At 37.3% G+C, this 25231-nt stretch overlaps 1 protein-coding gene across 3 annotated transcripts in view; it reads left to right on the top strand.

The window, feature by feature from the left end:
- The window catches only part of NSF (N-ethylmaleimide sensitive factor, vesicle fusing ATPase), a 157916-nt gene that overhangs the window by 36966 nt on the left and 95719 nt on the right, over nt 1-25231 (top strand). For 2 of the 3 annotated variants that reach the window (XM_029211233.1, XM_029211234.1), the window contains exons 5-8: nt 8027-8193; nt 10970-11077; nt 11548-11623; nt 14268-14423. In XM_029211233.1, coding sequence (XP_029067066.1) covers nt 8027-8193; nt 10970-11077; nt 11548-11623; nt 14268-14423 — 507 coding nt within the window. Of the gene's footprint in view, nt 1-6851; nt 6943-8026; nt 8194-10969; nt 11078-11547; nt 11624-14267; nt 14424-25231 lie in introns of those variants that run through there. The other variant, XM_029211235.1, reaches the window with a different exon arrangement.

The raw sequence follows: 25231 nt of genomic DNA, 5'->3' as shown, positions 1-25231 counted from the left end.
CAGCTTTCTTTTGATTTCCATTTGCATGGAATATCTTTTTCCATCCCCTCACTTTCAGTCTGTATGTGTCCCTAGGTCTGAAGTGGGTCTCTTGTAGACAGCATATATATGGGTCTTGTTTTTGTATCCATCCAGCGAGCCTGTGTCTTTTGGTTGGAGCATTTAGTCCATTCACGTTGAAGGTAATTATCAATATGTATGTTCCTATTACCATTTTTTAAATTGTTACGGGTTTATTTGTGTAGGTCCTTTTCTTCTCTTGTGTTTCCCACTTAGAGAAGTTCCTTTAGCATTTGTTGTAGAGCTGGTTTGGTGGTGCTGAATTCTCTTAGCATTTGCTTGTCTGTAAAGCTTTTGATTTCTCCGTCGAATCTGAATGAGATCCTTGCCAGGTGGAGTAATCTTGGTTGTAGGTTCTTCCCTTTCATCACTTTAAATATATCATGCCACTCCCTTCTGGCTTGTAGAGTTTCTGCTGAGAAATCTGCTGTTAACCTTATGGGGATTCTCTTGTATGTTATTTGTCGTTTTTCCCTTGTTGCTTTCAATAATTTTTCTTTGTCTTTAAATTTTGTCAATTTGATTACTGTGTGTCTTGGCGTGTTTCTCTTTGGGTTTTTCCTGCCTGGGACTCTCTGTGCATCCTGGACTTGGGTGGCTATTTCCTTTCCCATGTTAGGGAATTTTTCGACTATAATCTCTTCAAATATTTTCTCCGGTCCTTTCTCTCTCTCTTCTCCTTCTGGGACCCCTATAATGCGAATGTTGTTGTGTGTAATGTTGTCCCAGAGGTCTCTTAGGCTGTCTTTATTTCTTTTCATTCTTTTTTCTTTATTCTGTTCCGCAGCAATGAATTCCACCATTCTGTCTTCCAGGTCACTTATCCATTCTTCTGCCTCAGTTATTCTGCTATTGCTTCCTTCTAGTGTAGTTTTCATTTCAGTTATTGTATTGTTCATCTCTGTTTGTTTGTTCTGTAATTCTTCTAGGTCTTTGTTAAACATTTCTTGTATCTTCTCAATCTTTGCCGCCATTCTTTTCCCGAGGTCCTGGATCATCTTCACTATCATTATTCTGAATTCTTTTCCTGGGGTTTTATCTTGTTCCTTCATCTGGTACATAGCCCTCTGCCTTTTCATCTTGTTTATCTTTCTGTGAATGTGGTTTTTGTTCCACCGCCTGCAGGATTGTAGTTCTTGCTTCTGCTGTCTGCCCTCTGGTGGATGAGGCTATCTAAGAGGCTTGTGGAAGTTTCCTGATGGGAGGGACTGGTGGTGGGTAGAGCTGGGTGTTGCTCTGGTGGGCAGAGCTCAGTAAAACCTTAATCCGCTTGTCTGCTGATGGTTGGGGCTGGGTTCCCTCCCTGTTGGTTGTTTGGCCTGAGGCGACCCAAGACTGGAACCTACCAGGGCTCTTTGGTGGGGCTAATGGCAGACTCTGGGAGGGCTCACGCCAAGGAGTACTTCCCAGAACTTCTGCTGCCAGTGTCCTTGTCCTCACGGTGAGCCACAGCTGCCCCCCGCCTCTGCAGGAGACCCTCCAACACTAGCAGTTAGGTCTGGTTCTTTCTCCTATGAGGTCACTGCTCCTTCCCCTGGGTCCCGAGGTGCACACTAGTTTGTGCCCTCTAAGAGTGGAGTGTGTGTTTCCCCGAGTCCTGCCGAAGTCCTGCAGTCAAATCCCACTAGCCTTCAAAGTCTGATTCTCTAGGAATTCCTCCTCCTGTTGCCAAACCCCCAGGTTGTGAAGCCTGATGTGGGGCTCAGAACCTTCAGTCCAGTGGGTGGACTTCTGTGGTATAAGTGTTCTCCAGTTTCTGAGTCACCCACCCAGCAGTTATGGGATTTGATTTTATTGTGATAGCACCCCTCCTACCGTCTCATTGTGACTTCTTCTTTGTCTTTGCATGTGGGGTATCTATTTTGGTGAGTTCTGCTGTCTTCCTGTGAATGATTTTTCAGCAGTTAGTTGTGATTCTCGTGTTCTCGGAAGAGGGAGTGAGAACATGTTCTTCTACTCCGCCATCTTGAACCAACCTCTTTGCTATTTTTTAAAATTTATTTTGGTATTTAGGAATGTTTACATTTTTGTTTTAGTGATTACATCTGCACTTATACCTCTCGTAGTGCCCTTAGTATTTCCTCTTTTTTTCCTTACTTAACCTTTTCAAAAAACTGTCCTGTCCGTTCTAAATGATATCCTTTGACTCTCATCTATTACCTATACAACAGTTAACTGTAATATTCTGCCTTCCCCTTTCTCCTCCCATTTTGTTAATTGTTTTCTTTTTTTTCAAGTTTTAAGTCTTCTCTTTTTTTTTTTTTTACTGGAAGAAGCAAATTTTTAAAAATTGAAATATAATCGACATATAACATTATATTAGTTCAGGTATACAACATAATGATTTGATATTTTGTATACATTGTGAAATGCTTACCACAGTAAGTCTAGTTAACATCTGTCACCTTACATAGTTACAGCTTTTTTTTCTTGTGTTGAGAACTTGTACGATCTACTCTTTTAGCAACATTCAAATATGCAGTACAGTATCACTAATTATAGCAACCATGCTAGTTGATTTCTGTCTATAAGAGCATGGTATTTTCATGCTGTTCTTCCATGTACGACCCCACACTTGTTTTAGCCTTAACTCTGCAATTAAATCTCTTAAATGATCATGATCAGTCCTTTTGCCAGTTTCTACTTAGTTGGATAAATTGAGTAGATCCCTCCGGGAAGTATAAATGTGTACAGTGTTTCCTAAGTTCTTGAATATTCAAACTAAATTTTTTATACCTTTGATATCTTAAGGACAGCTTGGCTGGATATAAAATTCTTGGCTTGTTTTCTTCCCTTGAATTTCTTGAAAATAGTGCATCGCATTGCTTTGCTTTTTATGAAACTCTTGAGAAGGCTGATGCCAGTCTAAATTTCTTATCTTTATAAGGAATTTGATTTTTCTGCCTGGTAACGCTGAGGGTTTTTCTGTCTTTAAATTCTAATATCCTTAATTGGGATATTTCTTGGAATTGGTCATTTAGGATCAACAACCCAGGTATACAATGCTTTGTTTCAATATGTAGATTTAAGTTTTCTCTATTTCCAGAAAATTTTCTTAGATTATGGTTTTAAGTATTAGTTCTGGCCCAGTTGTTTTGATTTTCTTCTCAGGAGCTCCAATTATAAATGTATTTTAGGCCTTATCAGCCTGTCTTCCATTTCAACTACTTTCTCTCTGTTCTTTGCAAATTCTTTCTTTGCCTTATTTTTACTACCTTGGTTATTTTCCTGTCTTTATTCACTGCCTCTTATTAGATATTAATTTGAATCTGTTCTCCCATGGGCACTTTGTAATTTATTATTCACTTCTGAGTAGTTTGTCTTTTTCCTCAATTTCTTTCCTGTGTTTGATAAACTGTCATTGCATTTCTTTTATTTGTCTATTTCTGGTCTTAGTTTTTAATCTTCTGATTTTAGGTGTTTTGTTATATGTCTGAATACTTATTTGAGGATACTTAATTTAGTTTAAAATGTTACATACATTTTCTATTTCATAGTTGATCTTTTTAGGGAAGATGCTTCATGAGCTGAAATGCTACAATATTTTGTTATTATATTTTCTTTACCGTAACTTTGTGGAGTTATTTTTTCTGTTTCACATGATTTGTAGACAAAATTACTAGTGCAAGAGCATTCTTTTCTGTTAGTGCAGAGAAGTGCAGCTTCTTTAATAAGGAATAATGGTGAGGTGGAGGGGGAGGTAGAGAGGTTGGTTGGCATAGCTTATTTCTCTTTGGTTTCTGCATGATCCTTAATTTTCCTCTCTTACTGCCTTCTTCCCTTCACTGCCACATCTCAAAGGACACCATCCCTTCTCTATTTATATGATTCTTTCCAGTGGTTCTTTGATGCTGCCACTTCCAGTCCTACTTACTTTCAGGTCCTTTCCCTGTACCTGGAGTCATGGACTACCAAGTCCCAAACCTGTGTGTAGTGTTTTGGCTTTTGGTGTTGAATTTTCTCTTTCGAGGGGTGATTTTGTCTATATTTTCTCTATGTAGTGCTCTCCCTTCTCCTTTATTTCCTCAATGGGAGCTCTGTCTAATTTTGTTACATATTTCTCTACTTTCAAGTAATTTGAGTTTCATGGTATTCTCTGTCTCCAAGTAATGCTGAAGGTATGGACGTATGTAGCATTATTTGTTCACCTTTTTGTTTCCACGGGGTTTTAGGAAGATGTGTGGGAATGTTCAGATTCACATTCAGATCCTCTAGATCCAATGCTTTTGAAGATATTCAAAGATATATTAACTTTAAACTGGTTGAAAGAAAACAAATACTGAAAGCAGTTGCTTGGAACACATTACGAGGTTAGTCTGTCTGTAGTCGAGATGCCTGAGAAGAGAAGTTGGTAAAGTGGAAGGAGAGAATATCTTGTTCCTCATTTAGGAACATGGCAACTTATTCTTTTTTTTTTTCTGAGTTAGAGGGAACTTAAATATTGGGAATATCTTTATTTGGCCTTTTCTTTGTGGAAGTAGGATGAGAGAGAAAATTTTTTGACTTGGGGTGAAAATAAAGGAAATTACTTTAGATATAGGTAGCTGGTAGTTGCATAATTAGTGCTTTCTAAACTTACCTCAGAGAAACACCTGGGGAGTTTGTTTTATAAAAAAGAAAAAGATTCCCAGGCCCCTCCCTTGGGAAGTCTGATTCATGAATCTGTGTTTTTTTTTTTTTGCGGTACGCGGGCCTCTCACTGTTGTGGCCTCTCCCATTGAGGAGCACAGGCTTTGGATGCGCAGGCTCAGCGGCCATGGCTCACGGGCCCAGCCGCTCCGCGGCATGTGGGATCTTCCTGGACCGGGGCACGAACCCGCGTCCCCTGCATCGGCAGGCAGACTCTCAACCACTGCGCCACCAGGGAAGCCCCATGAATCTGTGTTTTTAACAATCACCCTTAAGTAGCTCTTATCAGCCACATTTTTGGAAACACTGACATAAGTAATTCCCTTAACTATCACTGCCTCACCTGAAGCATAGTGTGAAGCTGAGACAGTGGAGGAGTTTGGTGCCAAAGGGAAGTAGGTCAGTTCCTTAAGCCAGGGTTCCCTATTTGTGGACAGTGGCAGAAATAAAAATGAACACTTGTTAAATCTAATGAGGAAATGGGTGTGTAAGTAGCTTAGGTTTCTAATTTCCTTAAACTTTTCTAAATATAGGGTGGAGTGTGCGTAAATTTAACTTTTAATGCAGATAAATTCTGTTGTGAAGAAGTGAAAATTCAAGATGAAATGAGAAATGTGTTTCGTGGCCTGAATTGTGTTTAAAGCATTCTGCTACCAGAAATGCTTATCTTGATTGTAAAGTCAGTTCTTTAAAAGGCAACTCAAACAGACCTAATGGGCAAAATTATAAAACTAAGTGTTCAGGTGGGACTAAGGTGGAGTAAGCATGAGGCAAGGAAGGATTTGGGGCCCTGAGTGATGTCATGATATAGCATAAAGATAGAAAGCTGGTTCAGTGTAAGTAGAGATGTAGGCAAAGAAAGGGTAGGAAGTTTTGGTATGAAGGGGAGTGCTAATTCAGAGATTCTGAACAGGAGTTCTGTCTGCAAGGAGACATTTTTTTTTAGTCAAGTCAATGATTTTAGTCCTCAGACTAAATCTTCTTAGAAGAATCATTGTCTTCTTTCCATCTGGAAATGCCATATTTTAAGTACTGCATACTGATGTTCAGTTAGCACATGTTTTTTGCCCATTACCTGTCTTTGTAATGTCTGTTTATTCAAAGCATTGGCTATAATTCTTTTGTTTATAAAAATATTTTTTATTAGTCTGACATTAAAATGCTATTAATCATAAAGTAAGAAAACATTCTCAACCTTCTGGCCCTTTGCTTCTGGTTGAAACCTTCAGGGCATCTGTCCCTTTGGGGCTGATGATGGTGCTGGCCATGGTGCTGCCTATGAAACTGTCCATGGTACTGTTCTAGCATTCGAAATTATAACAGCTTGGTCTTTTCTGTTTAGGAACATTGACCTTAAATTAAAATGCATTTGAAAACTATAGTCAGTGATGATGATATTTTAATACACTTATTCAAAGTTCTTGATATAAGGATGATGTACACATGTATATATACACATGTATAAATGCATATATGTATATATATGCATACATATATATGCATTATGACATTATGGAATTGTTTTGGAGTCTTTAATGCACAAAATGGTATTATATTGTGCACATCTTTCTGAAGTGTACTTTTTTCACTCAATATTATGTTTTAATGGACCATCTGTGTTTATTAAATATACATCAAGTTTTAATTTTAATTGCTATACATTATTCCACATTATGAATATGCCACATTTTATTAATCATTTCCCTACTGATCAGCATTTTTTAAGTGTTTGACTATTAGCAATAATGCTGCAGTGAACCTCCCTATAAATCTCTCTCTTTTTTTTTTTGCGGTACGCGGGCCTCTCACTGTTGTGGCCTCTCCCATTGCGGAGCACAGGTTCCGGACGCGCAGGCTCAGCGGCCATGGCTCATGGGCCCAGCCGCTCCGCGGCATGTGGGATCCTCCTGGACCGGGGCATGAACCCATGTCCCCTGCATTGGCAGGCGGACTCTTAACCATTGCGCCACCAGGGAAGCCCTATAAATCTCTTTTTAGACAAATGTTCAAGAGTCTTTCTGGGATAGACACCCAGAAATGGAATTGCTGAATCACCTTATTCCTTTTCACATTATTTCATCCCATAAATATCTTCATTATTTGGGAAACAACTAAGCTCTCTTGCTTATGAAAGTTACTCAGAATGTAACCTGTACTTTCTAGGAAATGTTAAAGAACAAAACACCCAGAAGTGGAGGTCAGAGAGTATTCTGAAACTTTCAGCTGAGATTTGAACTTATTCTTCAATCTTCGGTGAATTTCCCAACCCTCACCCTGGCTTTCTTTGTTATTTTGCTTTTGAAATGTTTATCTTTAAAATATGTGTGTCTCCTTTATTATGGCAAACCAAAATATAAAAATATGATTACTCAAGCAATTTCATTCAGAGGATTTACAGAAAATCCTTTTACGTTCTTCAAGTGGCTAGACTATAAGAGATAAGTTTAGAACAGAAATTGAGTATGAAAGGACCATAAAGATTTATCTAGGCAGTCTTATTTTACTGACAAATCAAGGCACAGAGGGTCTTTTAGTTACTAACAGACTCTGTTGAAGCACACAGACTCCAAAGTCCCTTTGTCTTGCCTCCTTTGTTTTTAGCATGGAGACGATAGGTATTTTGCTGCTGTTGTTTCATTTAAACAGCTCATGAATATATTAAGCATCCTACAGACACTGTTGGGTGCTGTTAATACAAAGAAGAGCTAAAAACCTGGCCTTTGTCCTGTTATACATGTAGAACTTACTGTAGTTCCCTGCATATCATAGGTGCTCAGTAAATATTTCTGTAGTATTAAAAAAAGAAATGTTACACTCTGTTGCTCTGGAGGAAATCCCTCTAGTAAACATTTTTTTTTTCTCAAGGTTTTTGTGTGTGTGTGTGTCCTACATTCTAATTTGTTAGGGCAAAAGAGCTCACACACCTCTCACCTTAGCTCTTTCTTGTGTGAAACAAAAATCTTGTTTGGAAACAGTATGTTATGCCAACTCCACTGGGACTTCCCACTGTCATTTTGTCCTTTGTTTAATGAGAAGGAGGAAGATGCAGAGGCTGCGTAGGGAGGGCTGTGATTTCCCTAGAAGAGTCAGGTGAGGGGTAGAAGTATAGGAGAGTGCTGTTCAGTATGTTCTGATTAAGTCAGAGGGAAGAACATCTCTAGTGGTTATTGTTATTTTAAAAAAATCTGTGCTTATGTGTCTCTCCAATGAAGGCCATGTAAAATCCCCTTTTGGTCAAGTTCTGTTATAATTCATTTATATGAAACTTTTAGTTACTTGAAGCACAGCAAGTATTTGGTGTCTCTGTGATTTAAAAAATGCTTCTTTTTTTCTCTAGTGTTCTTATATACATTTGACAAAGCCAAACAATGTATTGGCACAATGACCATCGAGATTGATTTCCTGCAGAAAAAAAGTATTGACTCTAACCCTTATGATACTGACAAGATGGCCGCAGAATTTATTCAGCAGTTCAACAACCAGGCATTCTCAGTGGGACAACAGGTAGTTTTAAATTTTCTTTCATTTCTTTCATTTCTAGACATCCTAATCTCTGCAGTTGTGGAAAATTAATTCTGTTTTTTAAAAACTGAGAGGAGCTTTGCATGTGAACAGCTATATCTAAGATGAATGATAAAAAGTGAGGGAAATATGTTTGCTGAACCTCTAGCAGTCTGTTCAGGAAAATTCTAAAGTAGCTTTTAGGTTACAGTGTCATATATAATTACAGCAGCTTTTCCTTCTGTAAATTTGGAAATACTATAGACATACATGTCTCAAATTTCTTCTTATTGTGGAACATTTGTCTCTGGATGTCGTTCTCTTTTACTGATATATTTCTGTAGAAAAGTAATTCTTAACTTTTTTGGTTATGAACTTCTTTGAGAATCTTAAGAAAATTGTGTGTGTGTGTGTGTATATGTATATGTGTATATATATATATATATATATATATATATACTTACTTTTTTTCATGGAGCTTTTGAAACCCAGATTTTCTTTTCTTGAAAATGATATTTACATTGCTCCCTATTTTTGGACTTCAGTTAATATCATATTGTTTAACCTCCTAGGAAGAAATTCTGTTCTTTTAAAATTTTAGTTAAAAAAATGTATGAGTTCATAAATTGCTCTTTGTACACATAAATAATCATTGCTCTTTTGACCTCACCATTACATTTGTCTCGTTTTCTATGACTTTTCTTAATCATTCCTAATTCCTTCCTCCTCCCATAGCTCCGTAGCAGCTGTTCTCAAACTGTGGTCCAGAGACCTATGGGGGTCCCTGAGGCCCTTTCAAGGGGTTTGTGAAGTCAAAACTATTTTCATAATAATATCAAGACATTACGTGCCCTTTTCCTCTTATTCTCTCACAAGTCTACAGTGGAGTGTTGTAGACTGTGTGATGGGTATAGCATAGCACACTGACTGCTGAAGCAGACATGAGTGTCCATCAGTCTTCCATTAAGCAAGAAATTAAAGAGATTTGCGAAAATGTCACAGTGCCACTCTTCCCATTTATATTTTTTATTTTGGAAAATGGAGGGATTTTTTTAAAACAAATTAAAAATATGTTATTAACACATAATGTACTTAATTGTTTTTTGAAAAATAAGTTTCTTGTTCTAATTTCTAATACAGTGACTATCAAGAGATATAATCCATATAAACAAAATTTTGGGGGTCCTCAAAAATGTTTAGGCTTATATATAAAAGGATCCTGAGACCAAAAAGTTTGAGAATCCCAGCTTATAAAATTCTGATCTGTAACAAGTTACGTAGACTGTCTCTGCGTCTCTCACATGGGAAGGTCTGTAAGATGGGGAATGAGAGAAGTGGTAGAAGGAAAGACCTGTGGGAGTGAATGGAGTGTCATTAGCTGGAGAAATGAGACTCTAATGATTTGAGAGTACATACATACATACACCATACATCATAATATCAAACTTTTACAAGTGTAAACTCAATTAATGGTAGACAGGAAAAGGATGTAGAGCATTTATTATTGTTTTTAAAAGTACTAGAATTGGAATGAATCTCAGAGGTTATCTTGTCTAACCTCATTTTGCAAATGAGGAATTTTATTTAGATCCAGCGAAGGTCCATGACCTTCTCAGCCAGGGTTGTAGCTGAGACAAGAACCTATTAGTCAGTTGATCAATTAGTTAATTAAATGCTTATTGAACACCTAGTATGTGTTCAATACATACTATTTTAGTATCCCTGTGGATCTGCAGTGAACAAAATAAACAGAATTCCTACCCTCATAGAGCTTACTTTCTAGTTGGGAAAGACAGAAAATAAGAAATGCCACGTACTGTTTAGTACTTTGATGTCAGTAAAATGGGATGATGCACTAGAGAGCCACTGGGCTGCTACTTTGGATTAGATGGATTGAGGAGGCTCCGCAGGATGGCAGAGATTAGCTGATAATTTGTTGATTTACCTGTCCATTGTTTTGGGGGCTTTACCATAGTCCTTCTGGATTCCTACACTTTCTGACTGATAGTTGTGCTCAAATTGCCTGACTAGACTTCATTGTTTTTACCTTCTCCTTTAGCTTTTGTATTTTAATAGAAAATGCTTTGGTATTTGTAATAATGTAAAACCCAGTAACATGCAGATGTCTATAAACCCATGAAACAAAATCCTCCATAATACAGAGAAGAAGTAAACATCTTACTTCAAATCATTTTTCTTAGTATTTATTCTCATTCGTAGTAATTAGTAGTGGCAGGATTGACAGTCAGCTTTGTTTATTATATTTTTGTTGTATGCCGGTACCTAGAAGAGGGCCTAGCTTGTAGAAGGTACTCAATAAGTATTTGGTGAATGAATGACCATTCAGAAGCTGTCTCTGCACTCGAATGGCAGGCACTTTGTATTGGTTGTAGAAAAGCATTATTTTAGAGTCACACACCCAGGCTTGCATCCTGGCACTGTCGTTTACTGTGACTCTAGGTCCCATTGTTTAGCCCCTCTCTGGATCTCAGCTTCCTTCCTAGTAAAACTGAGGAATACTTTCTGTTTGCAAGAGACTTTGTGAGTATTAGTTACACAACCTCCTGTAATGTTTGTTTGGCACACAGCAGATACTCAATAAATGTTAGTTGGTTATGGTAGCCAGTGGTTACCTCTCATTGGTTATGTGGGTAGTTTGCTCATGGTGATATACAAGAGAAAGCTGCTTGCCTGCATTTGGAAAACATTGATGATGATGTGAGAATCAAGCCATTGAATCATGAAGTGATTTTTCTCCCCTTACTTCTTTTCTACATAGCTTGTGTTTAGCTTCAATGAAAAGCTTTTTGGCTTACTGGTAAAAGACATTGAAGCCATGGATCCTAGCATCCTGAAGGGAGAGCCTGCGACGGGTAAAAGACAAAAGGTATGTTTTATTTTTAATAATCTTTATGATGTGCATTATGCAAGTTAATATAATTTTCCTAGCCATTCTCTCCCTCAGTGATTTCTTTTGTATTATGCGCTCTTTCTTTTAAGATAGTAGGGGAAAAAATTGCTTTTCTAGCCAGCATATTTATTAAAATATAGTGTAAAATATACTTATTTGCAGATCTAATAGTAACTTGAAATTTGTATATATACTTGTAATTCTGGTTGAATGCAAGTGATATTTATTGTAAATAAATAATAAGACAGGTGTTATCAAAAATATATGTGTTGAAATAAAATAGGAATAATAGAAGGTAGTTAAGACAGAAATAAATGTAACTTAGCTGATAGTTTGGAAGATTTACTTTGCTCAGAGAGACCTCATTTCCCCTGTTTTCTGCATTGCTTTGAGAAGTCCAGAAGTCTGCTATTAGACTAACTACTAATTACTGTCTTTCTATACAGATTGAAGTAGGACTGGTTGTTGGAAACAGTCAAGTTGCATTTGAAAAAGCAGAAAATTCATCACTCAATCTTATTGGTAAGATTTACAGTTTTTAGAAGATTCTGAGTAGTGGGACTATCTCTGTTATAACACGTGACTCAACTACAGTGATTTTTAAGCAGGGAAGGAGAATAGGGACACCTCCTTTGAGAAGGCTTATCACAAAATCATGGAGTGTCATATCTGTCACATGTGATGATGTAGAAAAGAATTTAAAACCTTCACTAGGTCAGTGTTGTCCAATAGAAATATAATGTGAGCCATGTATGTCATTTTTAATTTCCTAGTAACTACATTAAAAATAAGGGAAAAGATACAGATAAAATTAATTTTTAAACTTTTAATATTGAGGTAAGTTCAGGCTTACAGAGGTTCCATAAAAAATAGTTCAGAAAGTTCCTGTATACCCTTCACCAGCTTCCTCTGATGTTAGATCTTTTTATTTTATTTTATTTTGGCTGCATTGGGTCTTCGTTGCTGCGCGCAGGCTTTCTCTAGTTGCGGCGAGCGGGGGCTACTCTTCGTTGCAGTGAGCGGGCTTCTCATTGTGGTGGCTTCTCTCGTTGTGGAACGTGAGCTCTAGGTGCATGGGCTTCAGTAGTTGCAGCACGTGGGCTCAGTAGTTGTGGCTCACGGACTCTAGAGTGCAGGCTCAGTAGTTGTGGCACACGGGCTTAGTTGCTCTGGGGCATGTGGAATCTTCCCGGACCAGGGATCAAACCCGTGTCCCCTACATTGGCAGGCGGATTCTCAACCACTGTGCCACCAGGGAAGCCCCTGATGTTAGATCTTAAATAACCATAGTACAGCTACCAAAACTAAATTAACGTGGTTCCATTGCTACTAACTAAACTACAGACTTTATTTGGATTTCACCAGTTTTTTCATTATGTCCTTTTTCTGTTCCAGGATCTAACTCGGGATTCCACATTGCGTTTAGTGGGTTAGTTTCCATAGTCTTCTCCAGTCTCTGACAGTTCCTCAGTCTTTCATTGTCTTTCACGACCTTGAGAGCTGGTCACTTATTTTGTAGGATGTCCCTCAGCTGGTTGTGTGTTAAATGTGGTACTAGCATCACATCCATTACTGATTGAGTTAAATGATGAATGTACAGGTAAAGAGCATCTTTCCAACAGATTCATAGTTCAGTCCTACTCTTGTACGTTAGCCCTACTTTTATTATATTAAAATAATGAAGATCTCTAAAAATAGTAACTCACCAGAATAATGATGCTGTTAATTATATAGTAATTCTTACTTTTGGTTGACTTAACTATGTTATGTCTAACCCAGTACAAGGTAGATGATTTTCAATGGTTGCACACCATTATATCCAAAGTCATTTAACTTCGAATATGTGGCCTTTCTCTTGATCCATAAATTATCATTCCTCCCTTATTGTTTTTTCTTAATTATAAAATAAAATATTTAGCTCATGAAATGTGGATACTCAAAAATAACACACTCTAAAATTTTTAAAGTTGATTATATTTTCATACTGTTTTATAATCTGTTCTTTTTTGCTTAACATATTTCAAGCATCTTAATAAATACACTTCTACAATATAATTTTTAATGACTATACATATTGTTTCATGGATGTAGGATATATCATAATCTCCTATTATTGATCCAATACATTTCTGGAGTGATTTCTTTGTATATCATATTCTGTACACATTTCGTTAAGGTATATTATCCCAAGAGAGTCGCATGACTTTCGTACAATGTGGATATTTCTAAGTAATTCATGCAAAGGTGTAATTGATAGTTTTTTTTCCATTGGAAAGTAAAATTGTGTAGTGATTTAACATGCAGTAAATTTGACCACAAGAGGGCAGTAGAGTGTAAGAAAAATATTTTTGATAGCTTCATAAAGGAAATGTTTAAGTCCACAAAACTAACCATACAAATAGCATCTAGGGTAAACTTTTTCTAATGTGACCTTTTATCCCCTAATTTAAAAAAACTATAATATTTCTTTTTTTTGTTTATAGTGGAATGTACTAAGGCACTTTTATTCTTTGTGTTTGAGATAGTTAATGTGGTTCTCTTGAGTTACTTTAGGGGGCACTATGACATTTAAGTTAGATAATTTTCATTTGCGAAAGAATTTGAAAACATGAATTTTGAAATCATGAAAGACTTTAGGATGATTTTAGACTTTTGTGTGCAAATGAAGAAAAAGCAAAAATAAGGCATCAAACTTAGTGCATCTTTTCAGACTGAGGGGTTATATTCCCAATTATATACTTAGTCTAGATAAATATATGTATCTTAAAATCTTGCTCTAGGAGCCTTGAGGGACTGCTAGATTTCATTTGCATTTCTGGCAACTAGTGTTTTCTTCATCAGACATGCATATGGTTGATTTCTTCTAATCAACCAAGTTAGTTAACTTGGTTAGGATTAGAGGTTAATAAGACCAGACTCCACAGATTGACTACAGCATGAGTTTAGCTAGTCATTTTGAAAGTGTTTTACTGACCCTAAATGGGGACCAGACAAAGTAGTGAATATAGCAAAACTCATCCTTCTTAGAAATCAGCTAAGAGCATGTTGTTCATCTTTGTATAAGGGTAGCTTTTCTTTATTCACTGAGGATACCCAGGGAGTTCTATCTTTTTACATTTAGTGATGAAGTTTTTGTCTCACATTTGATTATCTTTGTTTGACATAGGCAAAGCTAAAACCAAGGAAAATCGCCAGTCTATTATCAATCCTGACTGGAACTTTGAAAAAATGGGAATAGGAGGTCTGGACAAGGAATTCTCAGATATTTTTCGACGAGCGTTTGCTTCCCGGGTATTTCCTCCAGAGATTGTGGAGCAGATGGGTGAGTTTAAAAAGGAAATTTTGATAAAATCTTGTATTGTTTTTTTAAAAAATGGATGTGATAGTCTCTTTTCAGTAATGTTTTGAAATTATTTTTCAGACCCGACAAAGTATTTTTAACTTAAAAAAAAAAGTTAAAAAAAAAAAACTTTGAAGTATTAGGATTTTTTAAATTACATTTTAATTTTATGGGGAAATCATAGAAATATTTGTGGTTGCTTGATTTTATGTATTCAAGTATGTTTTTCTATAGGACATATTTATAAATTTCATTTTATTTATATATTTATGAATTTTTTAATAGGTCATATTTAGAGATTTCATCTGACTGTAAAGATTCACTAGAGGTCAGATTTACCCTGCTGAATAGTCATTACCGATTAGACTATGGGCATTGTTCTAATATTAGCTGTTGTTTCTTCTTATTGTACTGTTGTATTACCCAGTTGGTGCATCTTCATACCTAGTAAATGGATACTTGACATGTTTTAAATTTGTGCAGAAGGACAGATGCAGGATAGACATTGGAATTTCCATGTTGCATACAAAGAAATGCACTAGTCATTTATCACTTTTTTCTTGAAGGTTTATTTAATTTATCTGTGTGTGTGAAATGGCTTTATTTGCCCTGGTGGAAATGCTGTCATGACTGTTTTCATATCCATATCATAGGTTGGATTGGAATGTGAGCAACAGAATATCTGAGAAAGGAATTTATAACATAACAGCTTCTGGAAGACTATTAGTATTAAAAACAGTATCCAAAAAAACTGAAGGAATACAAATATATTACTCCCTTCACCTCCATCATTCTTTATCTTTAAATTGCTACTGGGAGATAAAAGTACATTCATCATGGTGGGGATAAGAACTGCTTTCCAGGCACTAAGTGCTTGGTTCTATCAACCTCCTATTGTTGGTAGCTTTTCTGCCTGGTTGCTCACTCTGATAAATTACAGGCACAGCACACACCTGTTCACTGGCTAAAGGTCGAGTTTGGATTTGGATTAAGAGAAAATGACAGAGACCCTCATCACCTGGTTTTATACACCTTGAAATGGCAATAGCATACTTTTTTATCTGAAAGATACAAAGGCCAAGTCCATAAAAAACAGAATTTTAATTTGGAAAATAGTTAAAAATATGGTAGTTCACTATCTTGGTAATGTGTATTTTGAGGCACAATAAATCCATAAAACTTTTAAATAAAGACATGGAAATATTGTTTAAGTATACTTGGGGTATAAGCAGAGATTAAAGGGTGATTCCAAATGTTCTAAGTTATTCTTGTGGAATATTTTTACTAGTTTTCAAGCCTGAGCCCCATATAGAAAAAGTCTAATGATTGTTTCTTTGAGCATGTATACTCTTCAGCCAACAAGTAGAAAAATTACTGCTTCTATAAGTTATATCTTTTAATTATAGTATAAGTATTTTCTCACGGTTTAGAAACTTTTGAGGATTCAGTTATTCAGATACTAGTTTCCTGTTTGTGCATTATCCAAACCCTGCTCATTAGGGCCTCTGTCTGAGGTTGAGGAGATAACACGTAAAGGAGTAAACTCATTTCAGTCAATTTGTGACTCTGCCAGCTGTTGAAGAGTTTGAAATTAAATCAGAACAGGTTTGGGGGCTTCCCTGGTGGCGCATGGTTGAAAGTCCTCCTGCCGATGCAGGGGACACGGGTTCGTGCCCCGGTCTGGGAAGATCCCACATGCTGCGGAGTGGCCGGGCCCGTGAGCCATGGCCGCTGAGCCTGCACATCCGGAGCCTGTGCTCCGCGATGGGAGAGGCCACAACAGTGAGAGGCCCACGTACCGCAACAAAAAAAAAAAACAGATTTGGGATTTCTGAGTGACTTCAGTCTGTTTTTGCAATCCATATTGAACTTAGTTGAATTATATAGTATGCTTTTTGTTGTTGTTAATGTGCTTTTTGACCAAGGACCTTGAATTTCAGTTTTGTTGGTGAGTACTACTACCCAGAACCTTTTTTTTAAAATAAATCTTTTATTTAATTACAACATTAACCATTAACTTATTTTAGGCAAACAAAGAATTACTATATTTTATTTATTTATTTATTTATAGCTGCATTGGGTCTTCGTTGCTGTGCTTGGGCTTTCTCTAGTTGCAGTGCGTGGGCTTCTTATTGCATTGCCTTCTCTTATTGTGGAGCACAGGCTCCAGCTGCACGGGCTTCAGTAGTTGTGGCACGTGGGCTCCGTAGTTGTGGCTCATGGGCTCTAGAGCGCAGGCTCAGTAGTTGTAGCACATGGGCTCAGCTGCTCTGCGGCATGTGGGATCTTCCCAGGCCAGGGCTCGAACCCGTGTCCCCTGCACTGGCAGGCAGACTCCCAACCACTGCACCACCAGGGAAATCCCTAGAACCTTTTTTTATGGATTTACTTTTCTAATACTTTTATACTGACTTAGTTAGGCATAAATGAGTTCTTTTTTTCTTTTTTTAATGTAGTAAATTTTTTTGCTTTATGGCATTTTGCTATGCAGAAGCTTGTGTTATCAATTTGATTTAAAAGACATTAAATCTAAAGGTACATTGGCTTTCGAGCTGAACTGAAAGACATTTTTTTCTTTATTCTGAATTAAGATTCTCAGTGTCCTTATGCTACTTTTTTTTATGGTAAAATGGCTGAAAAATAATTCTCTTGCTGTGCACGTATCATTCCTTATTTTCCAATAGAATGTTCTTTTTTCATTTGAATTTTGGGGGAATTACATAATAGAATATTTCATTGCCTTCTAAGTGCAGTGTTATTTTAAAGTTCTCATTGGGCTTTGATAAAGGTATATAAAAGAACAGATTGCTACATTTAATTTAAAATGACATTACAGGGACTTCCCTGGTGGCGCAGTGGTTAAGAATCCGCCTGCCAATGCAGGGGACACGGGTTCGATCCCTGGTCCGGGAAGATCCCACATGCCACGGAGCAACTAAGCCCATGCGCCGCAACTACTGAATCCTGTACACCTAGAGCCCGTGCTCCGCAGCAAGAGAAGCCACCGCAGTGAGAAGCCCGCGCACCGCAACGAAGAGTAGCCCCCACTCGCTGCAAATAGAGAAAGCCTGCGCGCAGCAACGAAGATCCAACACAGCCAAAAATAAATTAATTAATTAAAATAAATAAATAAAATGACATTACATGTGTCCTTTTTTATATATATCCTGTGTTCTTTTACCCTGCTGGGTGGAAACAAAATGGCTAATTTGTTTCCTCATTCTCTCTGTTAACTAAATCATCAACCTATATGGTTGTGAGATCTCACTGGACACTGGATATGATTGGTTAAATCAATTCAAATGGAAGAAAAATAGGGATTAGAAAAGAATAATTAACATAGGTTATGGGACTATTTTATTTTGTTTAAGCAGAGAACATTTTTACTTTTGGCTTGAGACCAAATCATTGTTTTTACCGTGGAGTCTAGAGTTATGTCTACTTTGTAAACAGGAATCTTAACTAAATGAATCTTTTTGCCTATATATCAAAGTTTCAAATTCACAAAGTGATAAATTTAGAATTATCTTCTGTCATTGTGTTTATGAGACTGAGAATTGTAAGTAATATAGTTCTTTCCTTTTGCTTGAAAAACTTCATGTTGCTTTTGAAAACTGCAAATATACCTTAGGTAATACAGAATGTTGCCAGTGAGATACAGAGACTAAAGGACTAACCAGAGGCACACATTTATGCAGAAAATATAGGGATCAGATGAGGTAATACACATGAAATAAGTGTCCTAGAGTTTCCAAAATGTTAGTTTCTCTCTTGAAATGCATTCAAGTACTTCCTGTTTTTGTTGTAACATTTTTATAGAATTAAAGTCAAGGAAGGCCTTAAAAGGGAAAAGAAGTCGTCACATACAGCCAGCCCTATAGAGAATGGAAGAAAGGTCATATGTAGAAGTATGAAAAGGGATTACTTTGGGGGGATATCAGTTTAGACTTTTGTTGTTCTTGTTTTAATCAGTGTAAGTATTTAATCGGTGTAACTAACTTTTTCTTTGTCTGGAGCAGTTGGACTCACCCAAACCCACATGGGGCGGCTCTTCCTTGAAAGCACATGAAAGCATTAGCAAGGAAAACTAGACCTAAACCTTGCACTTAGCAGATACCCTCAGCAATTTAGTTAGAATATCCTCTAATGCCTACAATGATAGCTGTTAAGTTAGGAAAGACCTTAAATCCATTGTGGGATAATATAGAAGTACCTTTTGGGTCCCAGGATAGAAATGTGGGCATCAAAAACCAGCATCTGGAAGTATGGGTGAATAAACTCAACAGTCCTTGGGTGTACCCAGGTGTCGATGGCATATGCATGTACTCCTCTTCAGACATTCACCACGCTTATTCCCTTGTGTGCAGTTTTGTGCATAGTGCTCTGGATAAATAATTGATTACCTCAGTTCTCATTGTAGCTCTTTTGTTGGAAAAGATAGTTTCCATAGAGAAACTTCATTTTTTGGCATCCCTGGCAAGTTACCTCTAAACTATAAATGTCAGAGCAAAACAACAGTAACAATTTTTTTTCAAAGAACAGTGAAATAATTGTTAAAGAATTAAAAGAATTGTAATATAATTTTAGGACTAGGTTCACATGTATCCAAGGAAAGGGGCTTTGGCAGAAGTTATCTGTATTAGAGCTGAAAGGAAAAGAGTGTAGAGACTTAAAGGCCTCAAGCCTTGTCCTGTCTTTGGGTGGACCTGTACCTTGTAGATATTGCAGGCTGCCCAGTGGGGAGGAAAGCCACTGGTTAGAGTTTTGTATGCCCTTTCTTTGAAACTGACACTGTTCTTTTTTGTCCCCCTTTTTGTGCCTCCCTCTCTAAGCGCATTTTCAATCTGTATTTTTAAGGTTTCTTTTGAAATTCTAGAGGAAAGCAACTCATTTCTGATATCACAAGTGAAACTGCAGTTACTCTGTGAGTAGAGCTGCGGAGAAGATAAGGAGCCTTTCAGTCACATGCAGACATCTTTCACATGCTAAGAACAGTGCAAATAAAATACAGTGGAAGAAAGGGCACTACGGTTTTGTACATGCCATATTTGGGAGAGAGGGAGTTCTTGCTAAGATTAACATAAACACTGACACTCTTAAAATGCATTTTCACACCCCCAACTCATGAGGAGAGATTGCAATTTACATGGTGGTTAAGACATCTTACCGAACTCCAGGGCTCTGTAAAAGGAACCCTAAGGCTAAAGAGCTTATCTGAAATTTGAAAAAAAAAAAAAAAAAATGAAGCTTCCTGACATTCATCTTTTTTCCTTGTATTAGTCATAACTTGCTTTTCAGCTATATTTTAGGTTTTGAATGCCAACCTGACATCTGTTCAAGTCTGCCTGTAATTTATTAAGAAAGGAAAAGAAAGCAATTGCTCACTAACTAGTCAGAGATGCAAAACTTACCCTTTCTGCTTTTCCACAGAGTACTTATAGATGATACTTGAATATGAAGAATGTAATAATTTACTAATTCTAACTCAGGTTGGGGAATTTATCTTTTTTTTTTTTTTAATTAGAAGAAGAAAATGGCCTTATGATCATGTGATTTCCAGAATCTCTAGAGCAGGATATAGAAATAAAGCAGACAACCTAAAAATACTATGGGTGCCTTTTAATAAGCTGAAAAATTTAACCTTGAATTAATTTTTCCATTGGTTTTAATTTTTCAGGTTAAATTTACTTACATTTGAATAGAAATAATGTAGTTGTGCTTATATCTCAGAGTCAAATTATATGTAAATTCAGTTGGCATTTTTTATTTATAAACAGACTTTTAGAGTGATTTCTTTCTTTTGGGGAGGCAGAGCTGTCTATAGAATCACCAATGGATTAGATTTGCTGGCAACTACAGTTGAGTTACTTATAAATCAATAATCGGGTCACTATGAAGTTGAAGTCTGAGTTTTTACCTAAATGTCCACCAGTAAGGAAATGATTAAATAAACTATGCTGCATCCTCATTATGAAATAGAGTGAAGCGAATCTTAAAATGGTATAGCTCTAAATGTGCAGATATGTTTTAGTAATTTAAAAAATCTGAAGCAAATGCATTACAAAGTCCATATGGACTCACATTAAATTGAAAAAATTGTTTACTTCTGTGAAAGGGAACTTAGGATGGAAATAGAGGGAGATTTTTGCTCTTTCGGTCTGTGTACCCCTTCTCTGAATGTTTAACTGGGATATTATATTTCTACTTGTGTAATTAAAAAACAAACAAAAAGGTACTATCACAGGCTGTTTCTGTCTTGTGGCGGCTCCCCTGACAGCACAGCAAAGGAGCAGGGGGACGGATATGACCCACTCCTTTCATGAGGTTTCAGTGGAGAAGAGGGTGAGGCCTGGATCCCGAGGGCTTTAATTGCAGCTTCTTACAGAGCATAGGCAGACGTGCCTGTCCTTTTCTACTAAAAGATAAAAACAATTTCTTGATGTGTAACAAACTACCTCCTCCAATTACTTTTTGCATTATAGAATGGGTACAAGTAGTTTGTATTCCCTCCAAACCGTGAGAACATTTGCATCTGAGTGCTTAAGCAGCCACGAAAGCATTAGAGAGGAAAGAGTGGGAGAAGGGAAGGAGGGAGAGCAGAGTTTCTGACGTGTGAGGAACTGTGCTTGAATTTGTTCAGTCTTAAAAACCTTTCCACTGAGGAACCTAACTCATGTGACTCCTAAAGTGAAATGGTTGGTGTTTTTTTCCATTTTATCCCCATATTTAGGTGGTGATGATGATGTTAGCTAATACCTATATAGGGCCAGCACCCTTCTAAATGCTTTACATATATTAACTTAATCCTCACAACAACTTTATGAGGTAGATACTATATTGTCCCCATTTTATGAAGAAGGAAACTGAGTGTCAGAAAGGTTGAGTAATTGGTCCAAGACATATAGCTAGTAAGTGGTGGAGTCACATTTGAACTCAGGCAGTCTGGCCTCAGAGTCCATGCTGTTAACTCTTTTTTTTTTTCTATTTATTTATTTGGCTGCGCCGGGTCTTAGTTGCGGCATGTGGGATCTGCATTTCGGCATGAGGGATCTTTAGATGCGGCATGTGGGATCTAGTTCCCTGACCAGGGGTCAAACCTGGGCCCCCTACGTTGGGAGCCCAGAGTCTTAGCCACTGGACCACCAGGAAAGTCCCATGCTGTTAACTCTTATATTGTTCTTTTCTCATGAAAGCCCATAACATAAAACCGTTAAAATGGGCTTTCTCAGCCCCACTTCTTGGGGACCTCTGAGGTGGTCTTCGAGGGAGCTGGAGCCAAGGGTTTTGCAACTGTGACACCACTGACATTTTGAGCCGGATAATTGTCATGGGGTGCTGGCTGTCCTTTGCATTGTAGGATGTTTAGCAGCATCGCTGGCCTCTACCCACTATATGCCAAGTAACACTCCCCATCTCACCCCTAGTGGTGACAACCAGAAGTATCTCCAGACATTGTCAAACATCCCCTGGGGGCAAAATCACCCTTGGTTGAGAACTGATCTACTACAGTCCCCTGACTCCTTCTCTTTACAGATGCAGAAACTGTGGCCCAAGGTCACTAAGCAAGTCACAGGCAGAACTAGGACTAGAACTTGGTTCTCCTGGTCCAGGAACCAGGAGAAAAAGAGGAAAAGGAAATGACTCACTAAGTTTGTACAACTAGTAATTGGCAGAACTGGGTTTGGAAATCAGGATGTCTGGTTCCAGGGTCTGTATTCTGAACTGCCTCTCCGGATATTGAAGAAATCTAAGAATCAAGTAGTCAATAAAGCCTTGAATTTTATGTCAGAGAATATCCTATGATGAGTACATATGTTCCATGTTTGCCTTTCTTCCTGAATTAATTCTCAAGGAAATTTACGAAGCTTTCCATGTATGTAAAGGTTGTGAGAACTTAGACAAAATAGGTTTGGGGGTGAAAAGGAAGGGAGGAATTATTAAAACACTGAAGATCTATAGGTCTGGCCTCACCCCCTACCATTTCCTATATGCACTTATAAATGACAGCCTTCGAACTCAGAAATTATCCAGTACTTTAGTGATCTGGTAGAATTCTACATATTGAGTATATATAGAGATAGTTAATATATAGAGATAGTTAATAACTACAGAAATCTGACCTTTGCGTTTAGATATCAGACAACTGTTTAAACTTCTCTGGCCTCTCTTCCTCTGCTAAAGAGTTAAACTACCTCCTCCTTCTTCCTCTTTGTCCTCTTCCTTTACATCTCCTTCTCCTCCTCTTCTTTTTCCCCCTCCTACTTCTCCCCCTTCCCCCCAACCCCTCCTTCTTCCCTTTTTTCTTTTTAAGAGTAGAGGTATTTTATAAAATCTCAGATTTCTGTCAAGGCAGTGAGGGTATTGACTGAAAGCATAAAGATCTCTTTATCTGTTTGGGTTTTAAAATTTGAGTGGACAAACTGTCTCAATTAGGATTCCTTTTTTTAAAAAAATTTTATTTTTTATACAGCAGGTTCTTATTAGTTATCTATTTTATACACATCACTGTATACATGTCAATCCCAATCTCCCAATTCATCCCACCACCACCACCCCAGCCCCTGCTTTCCCCCTTGGTGTCCATATGTTTCTTCTCAACATCTGTGTCTCTATTTCTGCCCTGCAAACCAGTTCACCTGGACCATTTTTCTAGGTTACAGATATATACGTTAATATACAATATGTGTTTTTCTCTTTCTGACTTACTTTGTATGACAGTCTCTAGATCCATCCACGTCTCTACACATGACCCAATTTCGTTCCTTTTTATGGCTGAGTAATAGTCCATTGTATATATGTACCACTTCTTCTTTATCCATTCGTCTGTCAGTGGGCATTTAGGTTGCTTCCATGACCTGGCTATTGTAAATAGTGCTGTAAGGAAAATTGGGGTGCATGTGTCTTTTTGAATTATGGTTTTCTCTGGGTATATGCCCAGTAGTGGGATTGCTGGGTCATATGGTAATTCTATTTTTCGTTTTTTAAGGAACCTCCATACTACTCTCCACAGTGGCTGTATCAATTTACATTCCCACCAGCAGTGCAAGAGGGTTCCCTTTTCTCCACACCCTCTCCAGCATTTGTTTGTAGATTTTCTGATGATGCTCATTCTAACTGGTGTGAGGTGATACCTCATTGTAGTTTTGATTTGGATTTCTCTAATATTTAGTGATGTTGAGCAGCTTTTCATGTGCTTCTTGGCCATCTGTATGTCTTCTTTGGAGAAATGTCTATTTAGGTCTTCTGCCCATTTTTGGATTGGGTTGTTTGTTTTTTTAATGTTGAGCTGCATGAGCTGTTTATATATTTTGGAGATTAATCCTTTGTCCGTTGATTCATTTGCAAATATTTTCTCCCATTCTGAGTGTTGTCTTTTCGTCTTGTTTGTAGTTTCCTTTGCTGTGCAAAAGCTTTTAAGTTTCATTAGGTCCCATTTGTTTATTTTTGTTTTTATTTCCATTACTCTAGGAGGTGGATCAAAAAAGATCTTGCTATGATTTATGTCAAAGAGCGTTCTTCCTATGTTTTCCTCTAAGAGTTTTATAGTGTCCAGTCTTACATTTAGGTGTCTAATCCATTTTGAGTTTATTTTTGTGTATGGTGTTAAGGAGTGTTCTAATTTCATTCTTTTACATGTAGCTGTCCAGTTTTCCCAGCACCACTTATTGAAGAGACTGTCTTTTCTCCATTGTATATCCTTGCCTCCTTTGTCATAGATTAGTTGACCATAGGTGCGTGGGTTTATCTCTGGGCTTTCTATCTTGTTCCATTGATCTATATTTCTGTTTTTGTGCCAGTACCATATTGTCTTGATTACTGTAGCTTTGTAGTATAGTCTGAAGTCAGGGAGTCTGATTCCTCCAGCTCCGTTTTTTTCCCTCAAGACTGCTTTGGCTGTTCAGGGTCTTTTGTGTCTCCATACAAATTTTAAGATTTTCTGTTTTAGTTCTGTAAAAAATGCCACTGGTAATTTTATAGCAATTGCATTGAATCTGTAGATTGCTTTGGGTAGTATAGTCATTTTCACAATATTGATTCTTCCAGTCCAAGAACATGGTATATCTCTCCATCTGTTTGTGTCATAGGTATTTTATTCTTTTTGTTGCAGTGGTGACTGGGATTGTTTCCTTAATTTCTCTTTCTGACCTTTTGTTGTTAGTGTATGGGAATGCAAGAGATTTCTGTGCATTAATTTTGTATCCTGTAACTTTACCAAATTCATTGATTAGCTCTAGTAGTTTTCTGGTGGCATCTTTAGGATTCTCTATGTATAGTATCATGTCATGTGCACACAGTGACAGTTTTACTTCTTCTTTTCCAATTTGTATTCCTTTTATTTCTTTTTCTTCTCTGATTGCCGTCGCTAGGACTTCCTAAACTATGTTGAATAATAGTGGCGATAGTGGACATCCTTGTCTTGCTCCTGATCTTAGAGGAAATGCATTCAGTTTTTCACCATTGAGAATGAAGTTTGCTGTGGGTTTGTCATATATATGGCCTTTATTATGTTGATGTAGGTTCCCTCTATGCCCACTTTCTGGAGAGTTTTTATCATAAATGGGTGTTGAATTTTGTCAAAAGCTTTTTCTGCATCTATTGAGATGATCATATGGTTTTTATCCTTGAATTTGTTAATATGGTGTATCATGTTGATTAGTTTTTGTATATTGAAGATTCCTTGCATCCCTGGGATAAATCCCACTTGATCATGGTGTGTGATCCTTTTAATGTGTTGTTGGATTCTGTTTGCTAGTATTTTGTTGAGGATTTTAGCATCTATATTCATCAGT

The sequence above is a fragment of the Monodon monoceros genome, unplaced genomic scaffold (assembly GCF_005190385.1).
Source record: "Monodon monoceros isolate NGI ecotype Baffin Bay Population unplaced genomic scaffold, NGI_Narwhal_1 Super_Scaffold_9, whole genome shotgun sequence".
Taxonomy (NCBI): domain Eukaryota; kingdom Metazoa; phylum Chordata; class Mammalia; order Artiodactyla; family Monodontidae; genus Monodon; species Monodon monoceros.
This window is presented reverse-complemented; position numbering and strand designations above follow the sequence as displayed.